Source organism: Kogia breviceps, chromosome 3 (assembly GCF_026419965.1).
Source record: "Kogia breviceps isolate mKogBre1 chromosome 3, mKogBre1 haplotype 1, whole genome shotgun sequence".
Taxonomy (NCBI): Eukaryota; Metazoa; Chordata; class Mammalia; order Artiodactyla; family Physeteridae; genus Kogia; species Kogia breviceps.
Window position 1 is genome coordinate 170,316,693 of NC_081312.1, and position 15,440 is coordinate 170,332,132.

The window sequence follows — 15,440 nt, forward strand, 5'->3', positions numbered from 1 at the left end:
TTAAACTGTATTAAGATACATGGATTTGTTTTGTATTCTTTCCCAAAATTTCTACCTTGAATAGTAATATAATCTCATATTTTTCATTTGTAAAATAAGGGAAGGTTTTACAACACATTTTTCAAAGAAAAGTTGTAGAAAATACTTCTCAAACTTTCCTGTGCAAATGAACCACGTGGGGATGGTGTTAAAATTCAAATTGTGAGCTTGTTGGTCTGGAGTGGGATCCGGCCCCGGGTGAGCCAGTTTGCACGGTGAACATCTGCTGTTGCTTGTTTCACCTCAGCAGCAGTTGTTCTGGGGCAGCCTATTCATATCAGTGAAGTTTCCTGATTGCCTCCTATGTGCCACCCTGACCTTGGGCTCGGGGCAGGATGTGAAGGTATCAGAGATGCCAGGCCACTCCAGGGACTTACTCCCCCATGGGAGACAAATGTTAATCAATTGCTGTTAAATTTGAACCCTAAAATGTTCAAGATCTCATTTTCCTGTAGGCTAACGATAATAATTTGTAATATGGATTGTATTTTCTCTTTTAAAAGCTGTTATGAGATCCCTACTGATGTGGCATTGCCTGCTTGTACCTCTCCTCCACTGTCTTTCCTTGAGCTCCATGCAGAAAGGCCCTTCTGGCCCATCCTTGCTGGCTTCTCTGCTGGAGTCAAATGGAGCCCTTCACAGCTCTTGCCCTTGAAGCCTGCTCCAGTGTGCACTTGGAGCCAGTTACTAAAGTCTACAAGCTTTGTGGTATAAGTTTTTACTCATTGATAGGACAGTGGTCTTGAAAACTATTACTCTGTGTCACTTAAGTTCTCCTTTATTGACTACTTACACTGAGTACAATTTACGATAGTGTTCATTTAAAAAAAAATAACCTTCCAACTTTAAGTTAAGAAATTATACATAACTCACTGTAAATATTCTTTTGGTAATGGTTATCTTATATTGGGCACATAGTCGTATAATTTGATTCTCAGTATTGATTGGAGATTTATTTAAACTCACAAATAAAATGAGTTGAAAACAAGTACAGTGACTTAATGTCTCATTGGCTTTTTTTGTCCTTGTAAAACAGGAAATGGAGCAGACGAGAAGTGCTGTAGATGAAGATCGGAAAATGTACCTCCAAGCTGCTATAGTTCGTATCATGAAAGCACGAAAAGTACTTCGGCATAATGCCCTTATTCAGGAGGTAAAAGGGGGAAGAGTCCTCAAGACTTCTTGGGGCAGAGGGTATTAGGATTAGGAATGTTTCTTTGTGAAGATGTTACAGAAGTAATACGACTCCCAAATAACATAAAGAAATGCTTCATTACTTAATGAGAACGGTACTCACTTAAAATTTCAGTATTAAATTCATGTTTGAATTTAGAGGTCTAAGCCTCACCATTTAGTCTTGTGTCCAGTTATTGAAGGACGTGGACCACATCACACACCCACTCGTCGCATGAATACACGAGCGGGCGTCTCCCACGTGTGGAGCACGGTGCTGGTCCCCATGGGGTGCAGAGCAGCTCAGGATGTGGCTCCTGCTGTTTTGGAGTTCAGTCTAGTAAGGAAGAAACGCATTATTGAAATAATATGGGAGTAAATATAAAATTACACTCAGATGCAACAAAGAAAAGGTGTACAGTAGCGTGAGAACGTGTATAAAGGTCCTGACTTGGGGGTGTGGCGGAAAGCTTTCCTGAGCAGGTGTTACTTCAGCTAAGAGCTGAAAGTTGAGTAGGGGTTAAGTGGAAGCTTGAGGGGTGTCTATGAGTAGTTAGATAGATGAATTAGTTTATGGTGTAATTTAGTTATATATGACTATTATTAGATTTGGCTGTGTCCGTGTTCTTCACAGTTTTTCTCCCTTCACAGCATAAAGGTTGGGCTTTTTCCTTAGTTTGCATAAAAAGTTATTTGCTCCAGTGCCCTCCTGGTGAGAAGAGCACTTAAACATCCATGTCTCTCCCACAGGTGATTAGCCAGTCAAGAGCTCGGTTTAACCCTAGTATCAGCATGATTAAGAAGTGTATTGAAGTTCTGATAGACAAGCAGTACATCGAGCGCAGCCAGGCGTCAGCAGACGAGTACAGCTACGTAGCGTGACGCGCGCCTCCCCAGTGTGGATGTGAGAAGGTCATTGCCATCGCCATCCGGTGTGTCCTGTGGGAGAAAGCAGGCCTGTGCCTCCATAATTTGGCCATTTGGCAGCCCCTGTTTCTCTGCTGTTTACAACATCACCAGTGCCACGTCATGAGCGTCAGAGAAAATGCCTAGAGATATTTCAAGCTCATGTCATTATGACATTTCTTAAAACTTTATTAAAAAAGAATGAGTGAAGTATTGCTGAAATGTGGAAATTTGGCTGGGTACCATGCTTTTTCTCCCCTTCACGTTTGCAGTTGATGTTTTTTTTTTTTTTTTTTTAATGTATCTTAAAGGACATAAGATAAAAAACTTAAATATTGTAATATGACAGATAACCTAATAATTGTATCTACAATAAAATGACAAACATGATATTGCTGCTTGTCAAATAAAAAAATAAAGAAGTAGAATGCCTTTTTTATGTGGATGGAGTATCACAAAATAATACATATAAATGTCTGTGAGTTTTCAAAGCAGCTCATGCAGCTTTAGTTGCATTTGTATCTGAACAGTGTAATTCACTTATACTCCTATTTAAATCCTACATGAAAAACGTCTAGATTGTTGTTTTTGAATGCATAAAGATGCATTCAGCATAAAGAATGTTTTATTTTTATGGATTAGAACTACATTGGATTTGAGCGTTTTGAATAGTGAGGATTTAATTCCATCAAGAGTTTCTGGTGGTGTCCTGCTGCAGCTCAGAACCAAAAGTGAGGGGAATGTGTGTGACCTCACATCTGGGTCAGAAAGAGCTGTCATTCAAAGGTTGTCTTACTTTTGTTTCCACAGTATGTCAGTTCTAATGTAGACTAATGCCCCGCCTCTGCTGCTTTCCCTTCTCCCTTCCTCGGGGTTGTAGGTGATCCTGTGGCCCCGGTGTATTCCTCCCATACCCCTGCCTGCCTGTCGCCCTTCCACCGCCTACCACGTTCACACTAGAGTCACTCTCCGACGTCACAGGTGTTCTTAGCAGTGCATAACCTAAATACCTTTCTTTTTTTGTTGTTTTTTAATCTGTGTGATGCGTTAACACCAGCTGCCACTTGCATATAGACATGGAATTCCATTATTTTGTTTATTATATATATCAACAGCACCATTAGAATGCTCTGGTCTATTTTCACATTTATTATCTATCTACCCTTCCCCCACCACAACACACACAATTTTTTTAAAGCTGAGATATTTTGAAGCATATCCTACATGAATCATTTCACTTACAATACTTCAGTTTATATCTCTAACAGAAAAGACCTTTAAAAAAAACAACACAACCACAGTTACTTTATTACACTTAACAAATAAACAATAACTTCATATCATTTAATATATGGCCCATATTCAAATATCTCTTATTGTTGCAAAAACGGCTTTTTCAGTTGGTTTGTTTGATTGCACTTTTTCTAACTCATGTCTCTTAAGTGTTTAAAAAAATCTACTGAGCTTTTAATGACTTCTATACTGTATTTCTCATTTTCCCTTTTTTCCCCCAGAGAGAAAATAACAGCAAACCATATAATTTTGTACATACACTGTCAAAAAACAAACCTTTGTTTTGATAACTTGTTGATAAAGTTTTCCAAATTGATTCTGTTTTTTCTTGACACGCTTGTCATGCCCTTAACCGAGTCCCCTCCCGAGAGGGGCCGGTGAGTAGGATGGGTTTAGCGCACTTTCTGCGGAGGAGCAAGGAGCTTGGGGAAGAGCTGAGGCTGTCGGGTGGGGTCAGACAGTGGACGTCATGGCACCAAACCTTGGCACACAGCTCTGTGCGTGGTGCCCAGTGCTGTGGGCAGGAGGGGTCGGAGCGACAGAAGGGCAAGGCGAGGGAGGAGAGGAACGGCTCTCAACACTGTAGCTTAGAAAACGAAAGGAATGTGGCCAAAACTTTCAGAAGCTAAAAAAGAAATCCTGAATACTGAGGTGGTTAACATGTGAGCCAGGGATGTATTTTACAACCAAACAATGTGCAGCTCTCGTCAACACTTTGCTCTTTCCCTTCGAAACCAGGTATTTTCATTGCTGCTGGAGGTGCAGGTTTATTCCAGGGTTTGCTCCAATACTTTACGACAATTGCCTTAATAGAAACAAAAGAATAGACACTCTGGGGTTTGTGTTTTATTTTATAACTTAAGATCTTGATAGGATTTTATAACCTGTGTATGCTACGATGCTAAAACATTCCTGTTAATTGTTTTTAAACCTTTATTGAAGGTAGACTGTGGCTGGTGCTTCCACATCTTATTTGTTTGATCTTCAGACAATCCTGTTAAATAGGCAGCGTTCCTCTCTTCACAGGTGAGGAAACTAAATGTAGAGTGTTTTCCAGGAGTCGTTGCCAGAAACTGCAGAACCTGAATTTAAAACCCAGGCAGGACTGTGGACCTAATAAATACAATCTATTTATATAGAGTAGCCTGTGAATTAGATAGAAATAACTTCATGTTATACATGAAGAATAGTTTTCCCTGACTTTTCAGAATAAAAGTTTGTGTCTAGTTAATTTGTGATATAATAAACACTTTCTATTTTAGTTTCTTAAGGTACTTATTTAAGCTGTAAATATACGTGGTTAAGTGACTTGGCTCAAAACTGATTGATGGCAGAGAGTACTTGTGAATTTAATATTTTACATTCACATGCACAAGTATAGAACATTTATTTCAAGAGCATATATTAAATGCAAGCCTGTTTTTTCAATTAGAGGTTTTGGGGCTCTATGGTAGCAATGGGTAATTTATTGAGCTCTTAATTTTTGGTCCCTAGGACAGATTCTTGGTTGAGCAAGGTCAGAGTAAAGATGTGAGCTTTTAAAATACTAGTCCTAAGGGCAGTTGTAAATGCGCCGTACGTAGCTAAATGAGTGGAAATTAATACGGGAAGGCTCACTGGTTGAGGGTTGGTATGTTCATGGAGCATACCTTAGGCTGAAGCAGTTAAATCAGGCAATCCTAGGTGAGACATAAGCCCCATTGGTTGGAGTTCGTTAAAGGTGGGCTTCACCGATGGGCAGGAATGATTTTGACCTGCTTTGACTGTGCCCTCTGGGAAATAAAAGGTTTTCCTCCCCAGCCTTCATCCAGTGTTCAGGCAGTCCCCCTTCCTTTGTCACCTAGCAGCCATGCCCTGGGGCCAGCTCTTGTGTGGGTGCCATTGCTGTGACCATCCGCAGCCAAGCTACGGTCTGTGCCCCCGTGGAGCGTTTAGACTTGTGACAGTCGGACGTGAACCTGCCATTCCAGGTGTAAGTGCTCGCGAAGGGAACTCCTGGCTCTCGTAGGAGGTCTTGTAAGAGAAGTTGAAAGGCAGAAAAAGGCAGGAGAGTGCAGGGGCAACAGCACGGATCCTGAGCGGATCCGGAATACATGTGTGCCTGAGCGGCTGGTGTTTACATGGGTGAACTCCATTTGCGTGAAAAGAAAAAAGATGATCAGGTCATGTTTTCTTAGGTGGTGGGTGCATGAATACTCCTTTAATTATGGTGTGTAGTGTATATATTTCTATTTTGGGTGTTCGCGAACTGTTTCAGAGTATTTGCAGAGTTCAGTGGGAAGTGGCTACGCTTCTTTCGTGTGCAGAATGGACTCTGGAGGGAGGGCGGAAGTCGGTCGTGTGAACGCAGGAGGACTGGGCGGGAGCGGCGGTTAGGAGAGGAGCGGTGGCGCCCTCTAGAGGGCGCAGTGGATAAAGCTGACGCCACTTCCCAGTGAATTGGGTGAGCGAGGAGAGCGGTGAGTCAGATGACCCCAGACGCTTGGCTGTCACGGTGATGCCATCCAGTGAGATGGGGGACCTGCATGGGGACAGGGTGGAGAAGGAGCAGAATGAGCTTGGTTCCAGACACCTCGCATGTGACGTGCCTCTCGTGCCCGTGAGATAACTGGCGGTTCGTACGGGCCTGGTGCTCCACCTTGTAGATGCTCTAATCCTGGGCCTCAGAATCCAATCCTAGAGGCTTCTTAATCCATTCTCACTCCCCTGACTCTTTAGCCCCTGAATTAATGTCCAGGATAAATGCAACTAGAGAGTAACAGACATTTACTACCACACGGATATAGTACATACGTCTTAAATCATGAAAACAAGAAGGAACAAGGATGAGAATATCTAGTTGTTTATACACGTTCTAGGGTTTGTCTTCCTAGAACTTCAGACGGTGGTCTTTGTCACCCTACTTGGAGGCCAGGACACGTTTGTAGAAGTAGTAACATTGAGCCATAAGTCAAAGTGCCATATGATTATTTCTTATGTTCACAGAGTGTTAGGCATTTACCTAGAGGCAGGAATATACCTGTGTTTTGCATTCTTCCGACAACTTTAACGGTACTGTTCTTCAGCAAAAGGAAGAAACCTTTGAGAACCAACTTGTGGAAAAGAACTTGAATAAGAAAGGCAGCTTTTTTTCAGTTTTTTGTCTACTGCTTTCTTTTTCTACACTGTTTACTATTTATAGTTACAGTAATTGAAGAATTGCAGCCTGTGTTGAGGTTCACAGCCCTGGGGAGAGGGGTAAAGTGAGTGGGTTGCTGATTTTATCCTCTGTGGCCAGATCAGTATTTTCCTTGGAAGAACTTTGGTGTTGCAGGAAAACGATAGAAATGTTCTGTGACTTTTATAACCACCCTGTTTAGGTATCATTACAGGGCGGTACTGCCCCAGCATGGCACTTGATCCTATGCTGAGAGCCTGACCTTCTCAGAGTGGGTGGGTTTCATTAGTTTGTCTTCTGGGGAAGAAAGGATAGACACAGAGAAGCAAAGATCTACTTTTAGCAGAAATAAGCTGGTTTAACATAAACTGTGTACCTAACACGTGGCTCAAGGAGGTCGCTGATGCAACGGAAGTACCCTTGACAAAGGGAAAGCTAAGTGCTGAATAGAAAAAAAAAAAAAAGAAGCTGTTTTAGCATTTTAGTCATAACACCGCTGAGGTGACTAAATTCAAATCAATGCCGTGCATGGTGGAAATTTCTGAGACGCCTTGTTTAGACAGTACGTTTAAAAATAACCATCTCTCGATGTTGGCAGCCAAGGAAGATGTGGCTCTCCAGCCACCTGGAGAAACGGTAAACTGGAAATGTGTGGTGTAGGAAGGGACGGGGCAGGGGGGTGGGAAAGGAGGGGCATACCGTCTCTGCTTGTACCTGCTCCACCTGGGTTGGGGCCGCCCCGGGCACTGCTCCACGAAGCAGGGCCAGAGGCACTCAGGCTGAGGAAGAGGTGTCCACAGCCTGACCCCGCCGCCTCTGCCCTCTTCCACGCTGGCATCGGCCCGTGTCCAAACAGAGAGAGCCGGTTGGCGTTCCTTCACGAGGCCAGCCTTGATCTGGAAAAGTCAATCAGGCTCACTCCTGACCCAGTCATTTATTTTTTAAATTTATTTTAAACATTGAAGGTTTTTTTTTTTTTTTTTTTTTTTTTAAATTTTTGGCTGTGTTGGGTCTTCGTTTCTGTGCGAGGGCTTTCTCCAGTTGTGGCGAGCGGGGACCATTCTTCATCGCGGTGCGTGGGCCTTTCACTGTCGCGGCCTCTCTTGTTGCGGAGCACGGGCTCCAGACGCGCAGGCTCAGTAGTTGTGGCTCACGGGCCCAGTTGCTCCGCGGCATGTGGCATCTTCCCAGACCAGGGCTCGAACTCGTGTCCCCTGCATTGGCAGGCAGATTCTCAACCACTGCGCCACCAGGGAAGTCCCTGACCCAGTCATTTAAATCCCAGCTGACTCGATGCAAAAGCTGTGGCACCAGTTGGAGTTCCCAAAAGTGACCAATCTGGGATTCTCCGGGAAGCAGATCTAAAGGACCAGGCAGCTAGCTAATGCATCTTTGCCCCTGCCAGACCATCAATCCCCCAAGGGGTGACTCATAAAGGAGCAAGGATGGGGCCAACTCGGGGAGCTCAGGGGGCTCAGTGGAGCACTGTGCTGTGGTTTTTGAAAAAACACTTGAGAGATTTGAGGTGGGATGTGAACTCAGAGGATTAGGGTCAGTCCTTTTCTGCCTGAAGGGCTTACTTCGTTAACTGTTTTGCAGTGAGTGTGTATGTTCATTTTAATGAGACTCGTCTAATCCCCTGTATTTAGTTACATATTGATTGTCGTTTGCTCTCAATTACTGCCCCAGGTTGGATAGTGTTCCCCCAAAACTGCATGTCCACCCAGAACCTGTGAACGTGACCTTATCTGGAAATAGGGTCTTTGCAGTTGTAATCAAGTTAAGGTGAGGTCACACTGGGTTAGTGTGGGCCCTGATGCAATGATGGGGTCCTTACAAGAAAAGGGAGATTTGGACACAGACACACAGGAGAGAGAGCCACGTGAAGATAGAGGCAGAGATTGGAGTGATGGTAGCCAAAAGCCTCAGAAATAACCAGTAGAGACTGGGGAGAGGCAAGAAAGGGTCCTCTGGAGCCTTCAGAGAGAGGCCAGCTCTGCCGACACCTTGGTTTGGGGCTATTAGCCTCCAGAACTGTGAGAGAATAAATTTTGCTATTTTAAGCCACCAGGTTTATGGTACTTTGTTATGGCAATCCTAGAAAACGTATACAGTTCCCTTTATATGTTTTTAAAATGGGTGTGCTTAAATTTCTTTGTGGGTTTTTATATTTTAAGTATTTTATACTTTAATTAGGAGATTATACTTTGGTATAAAGATCAACTAAATACAAATTTTTCTGATTTTTCCTTAAAAAGACATTGAGAAATAGCTCCCAAAGAATCACCGTTTACCAGATGAAGAATATATACATGAACAAAAAAGTCAAATGCCCACCTTGCATGTATGATTGGTTAGCGTATTTGGAGAGAGAAGATTGTCCTTAAATCTTACTCAGTCCACCAGCAACTGCTCTGCTCCCTGGACAGAGCTTTTGCTTCTCTTTCTGCTGTATCTTCCTGCAAGTGCTCACCACCAGTCCCACACGTACCAGGAGAACATGGGGAAGGCTCGGAGCAACCCAAGTCTGCGGTCAGAACCATTCAAGAAGACCTGTGCTAATGGTGAGTACGTAGCATCTTGTCTGCACGTAAAGTTCGAAACTCATGATAAGCAAACTCACAAAGAAGAAAAGCTCTGGTCAGATCCCAGCATCTGGATCTGCAGCTTACTAGTTATCTGCTGAAAAAAGCAAGCAGTTTTCCAGTAAGCAGTCTTTTTGCTGGTTCTTCCTCTTCTCCCCAATCTCTAATGTATAGGTGTCTCAGACTTCCTTTTCTCTATCAACTCTGGTGATCTCACCCAGTGCAGTGGCTTAAATGCCAACAGCCTCCAAAACCATAGCACCGAGTCCAGGCCTCTCTCCCGCACTCCGACGGCCAACTCATTCTCCGCACCTGGATGGCCAGTGGGCGTCTCTGACTGAGCACATCCACAGCTGAATTCCCAGGCCTCCTCCAGCTGCCCCGCACGTGTGCTACTTACAACCTTGCCTGGCTTAGTTGATGGCAACTCCTTCCTTCCAGTTTCTCGGGCGAAAACCTTGGAGGTTTCTTTCCTCACCTCTTCTTTCACAGCCCATATGTTGGTTCTGCTTTCAGAACCTATTCAGAGTCTGGCAGGCAGGTTGCCTGAGACAAGGACGGGATGCAGCAGAGACGCAGCAGGCAGTAGCTGCAGTCCACACCCCGAGATGGCTGCAGGCTGAGGATGAGCAAACGCTGCCATCGGGAAAGGAGTCGGTGGACATCAGGGCCCGGCCACCGAGCCTGGACCGTGCAAGCCGAGGACAGGGTTTCCATAACAGGGATCTGAGCACGGGGCAGGCGGAGAACCCATGTCGCCCCCTGCCGAGAGGTAATTCTTTACAACTTCCTTCCTTAACCCAAGAGGAGCCTGAGAGTCTCAGAAACGTTCACGCAGCAGACGTGGATGCCAGACAGGCCCGAGCCAGCAGTGTGGACCAGATCCCTCTTCTACTACCGCAGGGGCTGCTCTGGAACGAGGCTGCGCCTGCAAAGGAGGTTAAGAGGCCCCGGTTTGGAGAGGCTTTGAGAGAGCGGGTGGAGGAAGAGGTTGCCATGGGGGCCCGTTTCTGACACATCCAATTCCAGCAAGGAGGCCAGACAGTGTGCATGGTGAGGGCCAGGGACGGCAGCTTCCAGGCCTTGTGTCTCAGGGGCCTCAGTAGGATCCAGTAGGTTGGAGTTGGATTAGGCCCTAAGGGTCAAGTGGGTAAACTTCTCACCCTGTAAGCGTGAAGGGCATCACCATGTCCTCAGGTGGCCTCTCCCATCAGCCCCTGCTTTCCTGTCTCCCCCGCTTCCCAAGTCTCCCCAACTGCACACACTGCCCTCCGTCCCCAGGCTGCACGCGCTCTGCCAGGCCCTCCCGGGGCCAGGTGGCCATGGGCCCCGCGAAGCAGCCTCAGACCACGGCTCCTTTGGCTTCTCCTTTCTACCCTCGCGTCTCATTCCACTGGCCAAGGCCTTCAGGCTGGGCTTTAACCAAGGGTGGGTCTGCTCCCCTCCCCCGAGCTGCTCCTAAGACTGGCCTCATCCAGAACCGGGGTGCTGATGCGGCCCTGCTGCCCCCCACTCCCACCCCAAGAGCTGTCACGGTCCTTGGAGGAGGGACCTTCGAGATGCTGTCTCGCACCCCTGGCTGTGGGGCCTCTCCCGCCCAGGAGCGCCTGGTCCTGGGACTGCCCAGAGGATGCTGAGTCCCGAGTTCCCTCACCCTGGGCTTGGGGTGCCTGGAGGCCGTTGCCGTGTCGGTTTTCCGTTCCGTGGTGCGCCACTCTCCACAGGCTTCTCCCCTACCGAGCTTGCTTCTTTGTGCCTCACGCCCAAGCCCCCCTCTTGGCTCCAGCTTGGTTCTCTGGAGCAGCAGAGAACCGCTGCGAGGGAACTCTTCGCAACTTCCCTGCTGCAAGCTAAGCACCCTCACTTACACTGGTTTCCATACCGAGCTCCATGATGGCGTGCACTTTGCTGGGAGGCACCGCCCGTGGGGACGAGGCTAAGTGTTCAAGTGCTCAGAGCTGAGGAGGATCACGAGCTGCCTCTAAGGACTGTGGGCGAAGGAGGAGTCTACGTAAGACCAAGGTTCGCTTTTGAGTCCAGTCCCTAGTTAGGTTTCCGGTGTACATGCAGTTCCTCCACTCTCCGCAGCAGCACCCAGGGAGGCCCCTCGATTCTCAGCTCAAGTCCATGTTCTAGGTGCTCCCATGGTACCAAGTGAGGGGATCCTCCAGGCTCTCTGGAGGGACAAGAAAGGCTACCTGCTCTTTTTCTGGAAGGAAGAGTACTGAGGGCATCTTCCCTGACGCTAGGCTGCAATTGCTGGGGCAACAAGACTGTGCTCTGCGGAGGCAAGCTGCCTACAGGCCGCTGTGCTGCTGTGCGCCGAGGGGTCTGCGAACATGTCAGGCCAAACCTCCTTCCAAACGTGACCCTGACCTCAGTGGCTAAAATTCCTCTATTTGGGGCTCCTTTGGGTTTTGTTTTGCAAACTGGTGATCTGGGCGGGCTCACGGGTTTCGAACGCCTCTGCTTTTCCACCAGGCAAACCAGCAAGAGGGCTTTCTCTCTGTGCAGAGGGGTTGGGTCACAGGTCTCGAGCTCTGGTTGGAAGGAGACAGTCGGAAGGGCCCTGGAAGTGGGAGGATCAGCCCAGGAGACTGGGAAAGGCAGGGCCACGGGGAGAAAGTGGGATTTGGAGAACAAACGTTTCCCACTGTGCCCTTCTGGAGGTCTCTCCCCCGCTGGTGGTGTGAGTTCTGGCAGATAGAGGGTTTCCTAGGAAGTAACATGGATGGCAGCACTTTGTCATGTTGTGACAACTGGTGTGTGTGTGCCTGCGCGTGCACACGTGTGTGTATATGCATGTGTTTTACACGTTTATGAGCGCATACACACATATAGACGTGCGCATGTCTGTGTGTACACGCATGTGTTCCTGCACTTATGTACACGTGTGTACATGTGTGTGTTGTGCGTGTGTACGTGGGTGTTGTGTGTGTGCACACGTGTGTGTGTGTGTGTGTGCATGCCTGCATGTGCACCACAGGCTGCAGGAGCTAAAGCTCTGGGCCCTCACTTGTCAGGAGGCTGCTCTGTCTCCAGCCCAAGCTGAACTACAGACATCTAAAAAAATATAATAATTTTGCTAGCTGCCTGAAATGACCCTGAGCGGGTTCCGTAGTATCTCTTGCTGAAAAATAACTGGAGCATTTTTGTGAGGATGAAATGAGACAGCTTCTCTGAGTGCCATTCACTGGGCCTGACATATTAATTTAAGTGTTTGATAAGTACTATGTGCCTGCCACCAGCACCAATAAGAACCAGTACTCTAAATGTTTCTCTCTTCTCTCTGCAGCTGAAGAATAAGTCCTTTCCTGGGCGTCGTCATGGCTGCTTGCCTCTGGATGACAACAGCAAGCTCATGGCAGGCTCTCTTTCCTAACCCCTTTCAGCCACCAACTCCCTCTCAGATGCAGCAGAAGCTGAGGCCAGCAGGTGGGTGAAGCTGGCAGGCCTCTTGCTTTGCCCCCAGCTTCCTTTCCTGGGCAGAAGGGGAGTGGGACCAGCAGGAGGGAGCCCTTGGCCATGACCAGAGCTCCACATCTGGAGAGAGAGAGGAGCTGGGGAAGACCTGTGCGCTTAACCTGTCTCCCAGGCAGTGGTCCCCCAGCCCTGAGTCTGCGGAGGGTTCATTCTGCAGCGGGGGAGCCCAGACAGCAGAGCTGCCCTGTTCCCTGTCAGCCTGCGGCTGCCACCGCACCTGCCTCAGGGCAGCCAATGGTGGACCTTTCACTACTCTTGGGATTGCGAAAGTGTCCCCTGAGTGGGTCTGGACCCCAAGAGTATATAGAGCCATGAGTGAGCAAAGGAAAGGAACAGCCCGCTGGAAGGGATCTGGCCTGTGGAAAAGCAAGAATCAGCAGAGACATTCAACCACTTGAACCCAAAGTAATAAAAAGTAAAATTGAAGAGAATTACGGCATAAAAATACTTTGTGGAAACAAGAAACATGACTCTTGCTTTTAAATTTTCAATTGATGAATTAAACTAGAGGACGGTTGAGATCTGAATTAGTGGCCCAGACGATTCAGTGAAAAGAAAAGTCTCAAAATGTAGAACAGGGCTTCCCTGGTGATGCAGTGGTTAAGAATCTACCTGCCAATGCAGGGGACACGGGTTTTGAGCCCTCGTCCGGGACGATCCTACATTCCTTGGAGCAACTAAGCTTGTGTGCCACAACTACTGAGCCTGTGCTCTAGAGCCCGCGAGCCAAAAGTACTGAAGCCCGCGCGCCTAGAGCCCGTGCTCCACAACAAGAGAAGCCACCGCAATGAGAAGCCCGCGCACCGCAACTAAGAGTAGACCCTGCTCGCTGCAACTAGGGAAAGCCCACGCGCCGCAACTAGGGAAAGCCCATGCACAGCAATGAAGACCCAACGCAGCCAGAAAAATGTAGAACAAAATTACAAACAGATGGAAATATTAAAGGAACAGATAACGTACTTGAAAGTTAGATCCAGAAGACCTTACATGTGGATAGTAAAATTCCCAGAAAGGTAAAAGAACCAGGTAGAGGAGAAGCAATCATTTAAAAAAGATAAAATAAAATAATAAATTCCTGTGTGCTAAAAAAAAGACTTGAGTGCTCAAAGTGAATAAATTTACCAGATCCCAGGCTGGATTAATAAAACAGCCACTTAAGGAATATCCTAATAAAATTTCTGAATTCCAAGAGAAAAGAAAAATCTTTCATACTCTGGACTAAAAGGAAAAGAATCAGTATGGCACTGGATTTGTCTTCTAGAGCACTGAAAGCTAGAAATGGTGGAGTAACATTTAGAACTACTGCGAGAAAAGCAGCCAAGATTACTGTACCACTATTAGGGGGTAAAAGAAAAATATTCAACATTATGCAAAGATTCAGAGAATAAATCATAATCTACTTCCATTTTTTTTTTTTTTTTTTTTTTTTTTTTTTTGCGGTACGCGGGCCTGTCACTGTTGTGGCCTCTCCCGTTGCGGAGCACAGGCTCCGGACGCGCAGGCTCAGCGGCCATGGCTCACGGGCCCAGCCGCTCCGCGGCACATGGGATCTTCCCGGACCGGGGCACGAACCCGCGTCCCCTGCATTGTCAGGCGGACTCTCAACCACTGCGCCACCAGGGAAGCCCAATCTACTTCCATTTGATGAAAATATTATACTTGAGGACTCTAATCAAACTATAAATAAAGCAGAAAAAAGACCTGAAGGTTGTAGTGATGGGCAATGAGCTTTGCAGTGTGTGTGTTGTGATATATGTAAAATGATAGCGTGGTCAGGAATGTGTAATATAAGTGCTAGATAAGGATCTTGGAATAGAAACGATTCTACAAGCAAAACTGTAATAATAGCTGGGAACTAAAAGCACTAAACTACCTGATCGTGCAGTGGCCTGTGTGTTCCATCTGGGTCCAGGAACCTGCAGGGTAGTTGTAACGTTCTCAGGCTTCCTTCTTAATGAGGTAACGGAGTGCCATGGTGGAGAGACATTGTTTGCTCTGTGTTTTGTTTTTACATACAGTGGGAGAGAAATATTTGTCCCTGTGTACCAGGTGTAGGATGGTATCCACTAGGAAAATGGAAAATTATGGTAGAACTTTGCATTTCTCAAGTCAGCTAAGGACTGACAAAAATCCACACCTGCTGCTTGCCTGATCCCCACATCCTGGAAGGTCTCCATTTCCTTGGCTAAGGATACAGAAACTTGAAGAGACCACACAGAACCAGAAAAGTTGTGTGTTCTGGTGTATCTGGAATTCTGGGTCTGAGAGGCTTAATTCTGTTATGTTTCACAGTCCTATATTTTTAGGACTTGCAATTCTGTTCAGGGAGAATTTATACAAATAACCCTAATACTTCCATTTCAGGAATGAACACAAACATGCAGATCTGCTGGTTCCTGAGCCCAATTCAGAGCCATCAAGGCCTCATCTCTGGAGCTGGAGTGGGAGTCAGAGTCAGTGTCCAGACACCCTGAGTGGCCCCTCGGCATCCATCTTTCCGGTAGGAAAACAGCTTGCCTGTAAATCTCCTAACTAACAAGAAGGAAGAGGGAGACGGGAAGGAGAATGTGATCACATCAGCAAACCCAAGGAAAAGAGAAGAAACAACAGTATAAAATAAATAGTAAACAAAGTAGTATGTAAGGTTTAAAATCTATAATCTTTGTTACACTAAGTGTGCATAGGCTGAGTTCCCTATTATATTAAAAGACAGAAATCATAATCTATATGTTGTTTATAAGAAGCACACTTAAACCAATCAAGATAGCATGAAAATGAAGGAATAGGCAAGGTGATCCAGGCAA

The 15,440-nt window shown here is 46.5% G+C and overlaps 1 protein-coding gene across 5 annotated transcripts in view; it reads left to right on the forward strand.

Annotated features, from left to right (window-relative positions):
- Positions 1–4,224, forward strand: part of CUL2 (cullin 2) — a 124,945-nt gene extending 120,721 nt beyond the window's left edge. For all 5 annotated transcript variants that reach the window (XM_059059596.2, XM_059059595.2, XM_059059592.2 and 2 more), the window contains 2 exons: positions 1,076–1,192; positions 1,963–4,224. In XM_059059596.2, coding sequence (XP_058915579.1) covers positions 1,076–1,192; positions 1,963–2,094 — 249 coding nt within the window. In that variant the 3' untranslated portion in view covers positions 2,095–4,224. The remainder of the gene's footprint in view (positions 1–1,075; positions 1,193–1,962) is intronic.
- Positions 4,225–15,440: the final 11,216 nt, after the last annotated feature.